General features: G+C 33.5%; 1 protein-coding gene across 1 annotated transcript in view; it reads right to left on the bottom strand.

Annotated features, from left to right (window-relative positions):
- LOC149798767 (uncharacterized) overlaps positions 1-10834 on the bottom strand; it is a 31740-nt gene extending 20906 nt beyond the window's left edge. Inside the window, exon 1 of the mRNA XM_089956978.1 lies at positions 10617-10834. Within this exon, the coding sequence (XP_089813104.1) occupies positions 10617-10688 (72 nt within the window). The 5' untranslated portion in view covers positions 10689-10834. The remainder of the gene's footprint in view (positions 1-10616) is intronic.
- Between the last annotated feature and the right edge of the window lie 2181 nt (positions 10835-13015).

Genomic DNA, 13015 nt, shown 5'->3' with positions numbered 1-13015 from the left:
CTTTGGTTTTCATCAATTTCACTATTTTAGTGAATACATTTTTACTCTATGAGGAAAATACCACAGTTTTACTATTTGAGTAAAACACATTCGTTGTGAATCACTGTGAATCATTCACCCATTGTACTGTGTAAGGTCATTTATTTGTATTTTCACTATTTAATTTGTGCTGATTATGTTAATTATTCCAATATTTGGATATTATACGCACGTACAATTCTTTGCTCATTTAAGTCATTCGTCATTAAACATTGTATTTGTATCACCATCAAAAGTGTTCTGTTGTGAATCCGAAATCCCACCCGGTTATCTTGTTACAATATATGTATGTAAGTATGTATGTGTGTGTGTAACTATATATATATATATATATATATATATATATATATATATATATATATATATATATATATATATATATATATATATATATATATATATATATATATATATATGTATCTATTTGAAGTTATTCGAACTTCATGCATATCTCTTTTGGATTAAGCGCAGCCCATGTGTAACAATGAAGATGCTGGACAAATTATATAATTAGTCACCTGTTGATATTGCTCTCAAGTACTCATAACTGCAGATTTTACAAAGAAAATAGAGTAAAGACTTTGATCGCTATTTTCAATGATAATGAGAACACATTGGCCGCATTTCTTCTATGCTGTCATCATCTATACGTTACTATATGACAATAATTTAGTTGGGCCAAAATAGGCAGTTATATATAGGGCTGCATTTCTTAACGTTATATATATATATATATATATATATATATATATATATATATATATATATATATATATATATATATATATATATATATATATATATATATATATATAAACAGATTGATGATTGAATATTGTACATATCTGATCTGCTATGTGTCATATACGTCATATACAGTTGTATGTTATTCATTAAAGAGTATCTGCATTGTTTTAAACATATCTGAAATCTGGGGAAAATCCTTTAAAGTTGGTTATGTATTGTTTGACGCTTTAGGCATGTTACTTGCCGTACAGAAATTCTTAAAGAAAAGATAATTAGCGACTGTTCTTTCGAAACGAAACGCACTTACCGCTAGACTATTAAACTGTCAGTCATATCTTATTGGACCGGAATTTTGCTGTCGTGAATGTATAGAAGGACAATCCTAATGTGAGAGATATTTCAGAAAGCGGAAAGCAAGATGCGAGTAGCGTTAATTCTGAAAACAATTCCCGATCCCGTCTTTTCCGTAATGATCGTAATTGATCCGCAATGCGGGCAGTACCATCAAAACTCATTATTTTTTTCTTGTTGCGATGACGTTTTCGCAATGTAGAAGCTAACAGAAGGAAATAATACATTTAATGAGGTACTAGTATAAATTTCTTAATTTAGTGCAAAAATGGATTATTTTCCCGACTGCAAATTGGTGTTCAGCATTACTTATTTCAGTGCCATCAGCAATGAACCTTACATTCATCCAGCAAGCTGCTCAAATAATGCGTTACAAAATCGCTTCATCCCTTTTCTGGATTGAATGGTGAATGGACAACAAAGTTATATACATAATATGTGTGTGTACCTAATGGTAGTCTACGCGTTGTATCATGCCTTTATTTTGGTACAAAACACATACAAATAAAACATTTGCTCCAAAAATAATATACATTTTGAAGGGAAAATATAAAATAATTTATAAATTATTCCTTCCTTTCACACACGAATAAAATAAGCTCCTAATAAGCATATTTTAAACGTTCCCAAAACATAGGAGTTAGAATCTCTTCAAGTTTTAATTGCAACAGACACAAAATATACATATTGCTCCACTATACTTCATAAATAATACATATTGTTCCACTATACTTTATAAATAATACATGTTGTTCCACTATACTTTATAACTTAATACTCATTTCACGCTAAAGGAAGGAAATTTAACTGCTCAAGGTGTGTTCATCCGATAATTAGCTTAGAAACGATTTTGTTCACAGCTTTTAAGTGTAGAATTCGCCCAGCTCTATCATTCCTCCCTCTCTCTTCGCTATTTTCAACAATTTTATTGAATAAACTAAAATATATGCTTTTGACTCTACGATATGTGGTAACAATATGAATTTTTATGTGATCGTCCAGACACTGAGACTAAATCTAAGTGTCTTTTGCTGGTAGGGTGTGCTACGGGTTTATTTATTTCAGCTGCTTCATTGTTCTTTTTGGTGAAGCATTACATTTCCGTCCCCACACAATTTCTTTGACATACCACTGCGCTTTATCCAGGGGCGTTATGTCTCTATTTTCTCTCTGCCTTACAATTCGTTGTTACAAACCACGAAGTCCATGGAAACTGGTACCCAACCATTTTAAGTAAATGCAAACTTATTAAAAATGTTTAAATATTTAGGAACACGCTGTAGATAACAGTCAACATTACGGATTTGACGACTACGTGCGGAATACGCTCAAATTACGTGCAGAATACGCCCTAAACACATAGCCCGCACGCTCCATACAGGTGGCCCGTAGGTCCAAACACGTGGCGCGTACGCACCAAACACATCCCGTCAAAACAGGTTCGACTGTCAGAAAAATCAATTACTTGTGGTAAATACGTTGTGGTTTTTACTTCGACACAACGTGCATGGAATATGCAGCAATTTTCTTTATTCTATCGTTTATGTTCCATTAATATACATCACAAGTATCTACTACACCTATTGCATAAGTAGATCAGACAAGTAATGAATACCTTTATAGTTACCTGGAATTTGTTTTTCTTTCTGTGTTTGCTTTGTTTTGTTTCTTGACGTATATGAACGACATTATACAACTTTAGAAATTACTCTTGGAAATAAGTTGCATTTTTACAAACCCCGAGAATAATGTCAAATAGTGATTACCGCGTTTTATTGCAATTCAAACACTTTGTATATCACTGAAAAGTAGAAAATTAGCTGATAAAGCTCACTGGACGAACAATAAATCCGGCAAAAGGGAAGCCTGGCCTTATTTTAACCGATAAACACTTAAATAGAGGCACTTGTGAGCATGTTTCGCATTTAAATGTTTTCAATACAAGACAATGTAAATTGATTTACTTAACATCAACATAATACTAATACTAATACTACTACTAATAATAATAGTAGTAGTAGCAGCAGCAGTAGTAGTAGTAGTAGTAGTAGTAGTAGTAATAGCGGCCTGGATAGTGGTAATACGTTTGGTGGACACCTATTGTTAATATGTGTATATTTTTCCCAGTATAGTCATACATATTCATTCATGTTAAATAGGAATGAAAGACCGTGTGACTATACCTGAGTAAATGTAAAGATCAAATGAAACATAATTCCCACCAAAAAATATAAAATGTGAAACTTGATTTCTATCAAAGCGAGAAGATATTTTGATGGTAGTTACTTCCAGAGCACCATCTCCTGATTATCTGCAAACTGTACAAGTCAACCATACCGTGATTATCTGTCCAACTGTACATGTCAACCATCCCCTGATTACCTGTCCAACTGTACATGTCAACCATCCCCTGATGACCAGTCCAATTGTACGTGCGTATCATTCCCTGTCTACCTGTTAAACTGTACTTGTAAATCATCCCCTTATTATTTTAATTGTACATCATCCCCTTTCCTTCTGCCCAACTGTAAATGTACAGCATCCCCTTATTACCTGCCCATCTGTACATGTACATCATTCCTTTGTTACCTGCTCAACTGTTCATGTACATCATCCTCTTATAATCTGATCAACTGTATATGTACCTTATCCCTTATTACCTACCCAACTGTACATGTAAATCGTCCCCCTTTTACCTGCCCAACTGTATATCTAAATATTTGGATGGTATCATAAGCAGTATTCATGAAAATATAGATTAAGGTCTTACATGTAAGAAAAGCAGTAACAGATATAATGATTCTTAAATGGATTAAGAAGAATGGGAGACATATAAATAAATCAGGTTTAATTTGGTTTGGTGCTGTCCTGCACAGTTACACCTGTAGCTTTTTTAGTGCCCAAGCAACTCGGGATAAAGTGCCTTGCCCTTGAACAGATCAAATTGGCAAAGGATTCTTAAGAAAAAGATGGAACAAAGAAATATAAATAAATCTACTTCATGTCGACAGATAAAAAATAATATATATATAAGAATTTGCCGGTGTGGGGTGGATGCGGTTATTAACGCTGATGAATAACTCTAATTATTGTTTTATTGTAGTTTCCTCATATTGGCTGAATACTCTGCGATGATGGATAGACTTCAAAAATGAGTTATATAACAGAATATTTTGTTTCTGCAAAGTAAGTGATACAATAGAAAAGCTGATTTTACTCTGGAATAAAGGAATAAGGACAACGCAATTCATAGGAGTCTTATGCTAGCCTTATAGATGAGACACACTCGCGAAGATAGTGGTTAATTTTTTTTACTCTAGTCTAAGTGATAGACCCACATGTTGGACTAAATATAACCACAAAAAAACCCAGAAAAAAACAACAGGATTGACTCTACTTTGAACCATCGCCACTAAGCAAGTGACACTGCTTGTTGGCGATTTACTATCCAATTTGGATATTATCTCTACTCCAACCAGCTCAGAGAACATATCATTATGTTAATAGTAACAAATAAGTTCAAAACACTCTGACGCATTACAGTGCCTATTTTCAAGATTTGATAACGTCAGTCTACAATATTCTTGAGTGTAATTTAAACTAAATAAAATACTTCGTAAAGTAAAATATGTTAACGGTCTTTTTGCTTATTTGAGCACTTCCGTTGTTAACTCTTCACTTTCAAGGGTACGTAGTTTTGCATGTCGTCAAGCTTATCATTTTCTGAGGTAAGTAAATATTGCATGTAGTACACAATCCCACAATGCTTATATAGAAATGATCGGTTTGAAAAACACCGGAACCTTATGAAGTTTGGCTGGACTCAAGGATAAGCAAACACAGGCTGGACTCAAGGATAACAAGTGCACAGCCTGGACTGAATGATAATCAAATGCACAGCCTCCATTCAAGGATAACCAAGTACAGGCTGGACTCAAGGATTAAACAAAAACATAGGCTGGACTCAAAGATAGCCAAACACAGGTTGGACTCAAGGACAACCAAACACAGGCTGGACTCAAGGATATCCAAATGTGCCTGCTGGACTATAATACACATATAAACCGGAAAGTTTGCGTTTTTATTTTGAAGATGGCGGCAGACCCCGTTTCCATGGTGAACACAAAGTGATTTTCGTGCGGACTTTTTGTCAATGAGTTTTCAAATGGGTTTTGAATTAGTTTGCTGTCATTTTGTTCAGTATATCCTAGAACAAGTAAAAGTAATATTATATAAGACATAATGATTATGGTGATAGGTATGTGAATTATGTTGAAAAGGAAAAATTTGCATTGATTTGTTTTATTCATAATTGTGTAGAAAAGGAATAATTTGCATTGATGACTTCATTCCTAATTGTGTTGAAAAGGAATAAGTTGCACTGATTTCTTCATTCTTAATTGTCTTGAAAAGGAATAAATTGGATTGATTACTTGTGTTGAAAAGGAATAATTTGCATTGAATTGTTTCATTTTCATAACTGTGTTGAAAAGGAAGTATTGTATTCATTACTTTATTCGTACTTGTGTTCAAAATGAATAATTTGCATTGATTACTTTGTTCATAATTGTCTTTAAATGGAATAATTTGCATTGTTTCTTCATTCATAATTTTATTGAAAATGAATAATTTGCATTGACTTTTTTATTCATAAATGTGTTGAAAATGAATAAGTTGCATTCATTTCTTCATTCATAAATGTTGAAAAGGAAGAATTTGCATTGATTTTTTTCATTCGTATTTGTGTTGAAAAGGAATAATTTGCATTGATTTCTTCATTTGTAATTGTCATGAAAAGGAATAATTTGCATTTATTTCCTCTGTCATTATTGTGTTGAAAATGAATAATCTGCATTGATTTCATCATTAATGATTGTGTTGAAAAGGAATAATTTGCTTTGATTTCTTCATTCATAATTTTCTTGAAAAGGAATACCTTGAGTTGAATTCTTTATTCATAACTGTTGAAAAGGAATAACTTGAATTGATTTCGTCATTCATGATTGCCTAGAAAAGGAATAATTTGCATTTATTTCGTCATTCATAATTGTGTTGAAAAGGAATACGTTGTATTGGTTGCATCATTCATAATTTTCTTGAAACGGACTAATTAGCATTGATTCCTTCGTTCAAAATTTTCTGAATAGGAATAATTTGCCTTGACTTCTTCAATGATAATTGTCTTGAGAAGGAATAATTTGCACTGATTTTCTTCATTTAATATTGTCTTGAAAAGTAATAATTTGCATTGATTTCTTCACTCATAATTGTCTTGAATAGAAATAATTTGCCTTGACTTCTTCAATGGTAATTGTCTTGAGAAGGAATAATTTGCACTGAGTTCTTTATTCATAATTGTGTTGAAAATGAATAATTTGCATTGATTACTTCATGCATAATTGTTTTAAAAATGAATAATTTGCATTGATTACTTCATGCATAATTGTTTTAAAAATGAATAATTTGCATTGATTACTTCATGCATAATTGTTTTAAAAATGAATAATTTGCATTGATTACTTCATTCATAATTGTGTTGAAAAGGCATAGTCTGCATTAATTTCTTCATCCATTATTGCGTTGTAAAGGAATAATTTGATTTCTTTTTTCAGTGAAAGATTGCGAACCATTTCCTTCATACAGGATTATTTGTGGGGTATCATTTATCAAAGACCAGTTATAATGAATATGAATATTTGCAGGCAAATTAGAATGTCACTTGGTAAAGATACACCAAACAATACTATCATATTTTTAAAACAAGACGAATAAACTGTAGATATATTTAGTTTTTTAAGCTATTTGTTCCAGAAAGCTTATGCAATGATAATATTTTAAGCTTCTGAGAACGTTTATTCTACTTGCTCTTAGAGGATATACTGTCGAGGTAATAGGACTTCACTTTAAAATGACAGAGAAGCCACTCTGGTTCACTGGCTAACGTGCTGTATTCACAAGCGTGAGTGTGTGGGTTCGGATGAGTTTGAGCTGGCAAACTTCTCAAGGCAAGGTACTGTCGTCAATTTTGGGTAAGATGTTTTGTGGTATCGTGAAAATGTTGTACAGTCTTCGCCGAGATATTCAGAGGAAATTTGCATGATTACAGTCCGTGCTACGTTAATCAGTATACAAGCAAAGGTTGATGTGATGTGATGTGATTTTTTATTTTAACGTAGCTTTAACAATTTTTCAGTCATATTGCTACGATGTCTGCAATGTGGCAGTTTATAGTGATGTCTAGCACTGGGGCATCATGCCGCAGACATGTAGCATGATGTCCCATCCAGTCACATTATCCTGACACCAGGCCGACCAGTCCTAACACTAACCTCTTAATGCTGAACGCCAAACGAGGCAGCTGTTAGTACCATTTTTTAAGTCTCTGGTATGACTCGGCCGGGGATCGAACCCACAACCTCCCGCATCCGAGGCGGACGCTCTAACCACTAGGCCACCGGAGCGGTAGCAAAGGTTGAAAGTTTATATATCCGATTAGACTTTATCGACACTGACTGTTCATGAAATTGTATGATTTGCTGTGCTATTGAACGTTATGATGGACAAATCCTAGTATAAGCTGTAGTTTTAACAAAATTTGGTGAGTTTCTGATAGCTTTGAAAACAAAATCATTATCAAATCGTATCGATTTTATAAACTTCCTAATATCTCCAACACAGTTTTTCTTGATCTCAAGAAACTGAAACATTCAGATCCGTTCAATTCATGTCGAGTCGTATTAATTTCTTTTCTAAAACTGAATATTTCAAAACATGTTTTCTTAAATTACACCTACTTCTTCACACGGACAGGTTAAAATAACACATTTGAGAATACTTGCGTTTTTCCAATATTTCCAGAGGAAGTTTTGTTGCAGTTGACATTAAAAATAAAGACTCATTCATATTACCATTATTCAAAACTATACCTTTGCCTTCGCTTAGGCAAGAAAAACAAACTATGTGATAGATGGATTACATGTATTTCTCTTTTGTTCCTTTTTATAATACTGTATATACTCGTTTAAATGTCCGATCTAAGTGCAAACTGTATAGACACAGATCTGTCGTCTCCAGCAGATCTGGGTCTATGATTAATCATTAGAACTAGTAACACAGGCCCTGATCTGCTGGCCATTGTTTCACTTGTCAGTTCTGAGTATGTGCAGTTTGTTAGGACTAATTAGTAGAACAAATGACATAAACCCTGATATGCAGGCCAAAAATGCGACTGTGGATAATGGTCTATGTCGTTTTCAGTTGGACTCGACTAATTCTCAAGTATAGTCGACATTAGAATACATTATGATATACATACGTTTACTGAAAATGTGTATTTTTCAGTTGCTTTCACCATTAAGTTAAAGTTATCTATGTTTTATTATTGATATGGTCAAATGGACTTAAATTGAATTACTCATATCTCTATATCCCAATATATTGGGCTACATAACTGCACAAAGCTATCAAATGTAAACTGAGCATGAATACATAAATATGAAGATAATTCAAACAACGTTTCTAAAGCGCACCTAAATTGTCAAAACAATGAGTTATTGTATGTTTGATGATAGATTGCATTCACCATTAAGACTCTCTTTGCACATGAGACAGTCTGGATACACATGCAGAGCAATATAATCCGAATGATGTAAAATATCTGCAGGATCTGTACATATGTATCACACAAATCTCAATCCATTGAGATAACAGTTTAATGTGATATTCCTCTTTACTGTGACAGAATAGGCATAAAAGCTTGTTGTGAATTTCGTTTAATCTTATATTTTTTTTTTTTTTTTTTTTTTGTGCTTCACATACAGTGCAAAATTGGGATGAATGACTTCATATTCAATTCTAACATCCGCATGAATGTATAACTTTGCTGATTTGTCAAACATCCAAATTAGTGTCAATGAAATCTAAAATATATTGTCAGATTTTTAGACGCCGTAGTGAAGTTTTGACGCTCACCCTTAAAAGCAGTGCCATGAAAAATTGCTGTATCGGCTACTTAATGCTCCACCACGAATGGGGTGGTACGTTTTCATTGTCCGTTCATCAAAATTTCGTAAAATATTGTATTTAGGTAAGTTTTGAGGCTCAATTATTTTGTAGGAACTAGATAAAGTACAAACTTGTATCCGTTGTTTTTGAACGCGCATGATATGTATGTATGCTTTTGAAAATGGAGAATATGTATCGATGTTGTGCCGTTTTGAAATTGGAGAATATGTATCGATGTTGTACCGTTTTGAAATTGGATGATATGTATTGATCTTGTACCGCTTTGAAATTGGATGATGTGTATTCGAAGTTGTACCGTTTTGAAGTTAGAGAATATGCATCGATGTTGTACCGTTTTGAAATAGGATGATATGTATCGATGGTGTACCATTTTGAAATTGAAGAATATGTATCGATGTTGTGCCGTTTTGAAACTGTATGATATGTATCGATGTTGTACCGTTTTGAAATTAGATGAAATGTATCGATGTTGTACCGTTTTGAAATTGGAAAATATTTTTCGATGTTGTGCCGTTTTCAAATTGGATGATATGTATCGATGTTGTACCGTTCTGAAATTGGATATGTATCGATGTTGTACAGTTTTGAAATTGGAGAATATGTATCGATGTTGTACCGTTTCGAAATTGGAAGATTTGTGTGGATGCTGTAACGTTTTGGAACTGGATGATATGTATCGATGTTGTACCGTTTTGAAATTGGAGAAAATGAATCGATGTTGTACCGTTTTGAAATTGGAGGATTTGTGTGGACGCTGTACCGTTTCGAAACTAAATATGTATATACTGTATGTTGTACATTTTAACGGCACCTCAGCACAATAAGTATATGGCGCCAACTAAAATGTAAAGTTCAAAAAGAAACCATTGCATTCCAATAATAACTTAGTAAACCCATTGCATTCCAATAATCACTTAGTAAACCCATTGCATTGTGATAGTCAGTTAGTAAACCCATTGCATTCCGATAGTCAGTTAGTAAACCCACTGCTTTATGATAGTCAGCTAGGATAACCATTGCATTCCAATAATCGGTTAGTAAACCCAGTGCATTCTAATAGTGATCTAGCAAAACCATTGTATTCCGATAGTCAGCTAATAAAACCATTGAATTCCTATAGTCAGCTAGTAAACCCATGGCATTTCGTTCGTCAGTTAGTAAGCCCATTGCATTCCGATAGTCAGCTAGTAAAAGTAATGCATTACGATAATCAGCTTGTAAACTCATTGCATTCCATTAGTCTTTGGGTAAAAGCCCTACATTTTGATGGTAAGGTAATACCAAACATCCGTCATTAGTTTTGGGTGAAGACTATCAACTGTTGAAAATTCATTGCAAAAGTCGTAGCCAAGTAAATACTTGAAGTATGTACAATGCGCCTATATCCAGAAGGTATGATTTCTAGGCAGTGAATATATATATAAACCTCGAAGTAAAAATTAGAATACACTTACCTGGTAGGCGCATATGGAGTTGATAATAAATGCCTCAATGATGGCGATGACGATATGTGCAAGCTTTATCATCTTCCAAACGTTTTTAAAATGTTGTGTCAAAAGTAAATCTTGATTGCCAGTCTGGCTGACGGGACAAATGTTATGTGGACCTGAACCACACACAGCTACAGTTGTGACAGCCACAGTCTTGATCACGAATCCTACTGTGATGTACTATTACTCTTCAGTCTATGATGTCTTCAATTGTCACTCCTCTTTTATGGTCATTATAAAATCAAGTGAATTTATATCCTTTCAGAGATCATATCTCAAAAGATCACGCCCATTATCGGAGAAACTCCCATGTGGTCATCCAATTGGATATTATAGTTCATATTCATAGTCCAGACATTAATCATTAGATGAAGGGTATAAAACGTCGTAAAAGTCATTAATGTTTTCGTCAGCTAGATCCATTTGTGGTAAGCAATCGGCATCGATCGTGGCTTCATAATTTAAAATATTTTTTTTATATTCCTCAATCATGTTTGAGTTGAAAGATTATTAGTCATTGCAAATTATGCTCTTAAGATTCCTGACGTTGTAAAAGCGACCTATATTTTTTTTACAAGAGTTGCAAATAGCCAATGGAAAATGCAATAAACTTTGGAAGCGATTAATTCCTCCACGCAATTCTTTGCTTATAAGAAAAAAGGATTGCAGATTTACAAATTTCTTTCACTTGTAGATAATGCATATGTTTAGAACAATTCCATTCCAAGATGATGTCCAGAAATTCTAACACAATAATATATGCCAATAAATCTAACGCATATAGCTTCTCTGTTGTTATAAATTTAATTTACTTGTTCAGAAAATAAATATTGTTCTCTGACGAATCAACCCAGATTACCAATTGCAGCGCTATCAGTAAAATCAAAGCTATTCTAGTTTACGCGTTTTTGTTTATTGGGAGCAATATGTGATGTAAAACAAGTATGAACGCAAAACAACGAATAATCACTTTACCTGAATGAGCACATTTGAGAGAATAGCAAATAATTTAAAGAGCTAATTTTGCTATTCTATCAGATTAATGAAGAGCCTGCCTTTACGACTGAAGCAATGAAAAGCTTTTAACTAATTAGGTTTTACTTTATATTAGTACAATTAATGACCGTAGATGAAATGTTTACTTTCAAGAAATGTCTAATAAACATTGGTCTCTACAAAGTGATAATCAAGTCAAAAACAAAAACAACGTTTCCTGGAACAAACAAAATCGATTCAATGTGTACTCGATACACAGATGCTCAGATAGCATGTATAAGAACTTTTATCTTTTAAAATATTTAAATTTATGTTTCATCAGTAGCTCTATTTTATCCCTAGTTTAGATTGTGCATGGATATTCACGGATGTTTCCTTCTTCTTTGCTTCATTATATCTCGTCCACGTTTATAGAGTCGTTAGAAAATGAAAATCTAAATTCTGAATCTAGCTAGTTCATTAGTCATCGCTAATGATGCCAGAAGGACCTCTTGTATTATGGAACGAAACAAGGTGCTGATGTGACATATCTTTCACATGGCCACCCTTCGTTTTGTTGTGTTCATTTCAAAATGGTATCATAGGCACGAATGACATCACAAACATCAATTGATCTTGCACATGAACGACGTTGACAAATATATCATTGATTTAATCCCCAAATAGCTAACTAGCATGTATGTTAATGATTTAATCCACAATAGCTAATTAGCATGTATGTCAATGATTTAATATCCAATAGCTAATTAGTATGTCTATCAATGATTCAACCCTCAAAAGATAATTAGTAAGTCTATACATGAAAATTGGGGGTGGGGGTTGATCAATGCTTTTTTGTCAATTACTTAGTTGCTTTATGCACTTTATATCGTAAAAAGTTTGGAATAATACTTTTTTGGTTATTTTGTTTGATTATATGGGAAGTCGGTGCTGGGGAGATAGTCCTCAGATCGAAATAATTAGCCAATTGCTAGTGGCAAACGTCACGGAGGGAAGTGTTTGTGAGTTTCCATCATACCATGGTTTACTTTTGGTGAATTCAGGACAGAGCCGCATGAGTGTCCCTGTCGCTCAGTAGTCCATATTAAAATCTAATTGTGTTAATTGATTGTGCAACTCCATGTGCAGTATTATTGATTGGAGACTGGTAAATTATAAAATGGAATAATCGAGAATGGACTTTTCCGTCGTCGGCAGGCGCTGTTTATTGTTGTCATGGTGGTAAATATGGTGTAGAGTTACAGGCGAAATGTGGCTTAAAATCATGATTTGACTGGCCTAAGGTGGCGTAGTAAAAATAGTCCCCTGTATTAAATTGGTTGAGTTGTATAGTTGCACGGCGTTAAATACAGGTGGTGTATTATGGC

This window comes from Sinohyriopsis cumingii, chromosome 5 (genome assembly GCF_028554795.1).
Source record: "Sinohyriopsis cumingii isolate HCF-2022 chromosome 5, ASM2855479v2, whole genome shotgun sequence".
In the NCBI taxonomy this organism is placed as follows: Eukaryota; Metazoa; Mollusca; class Bivalvia; order Unionida; family Unionidae; genus Sinohyriopsis; species Sinohyriopsis cumingii.
Note: the sequence above shows the minus strand (reverse complement) of the source record. Positions and strands in the feature narration are given on the sequence as shown.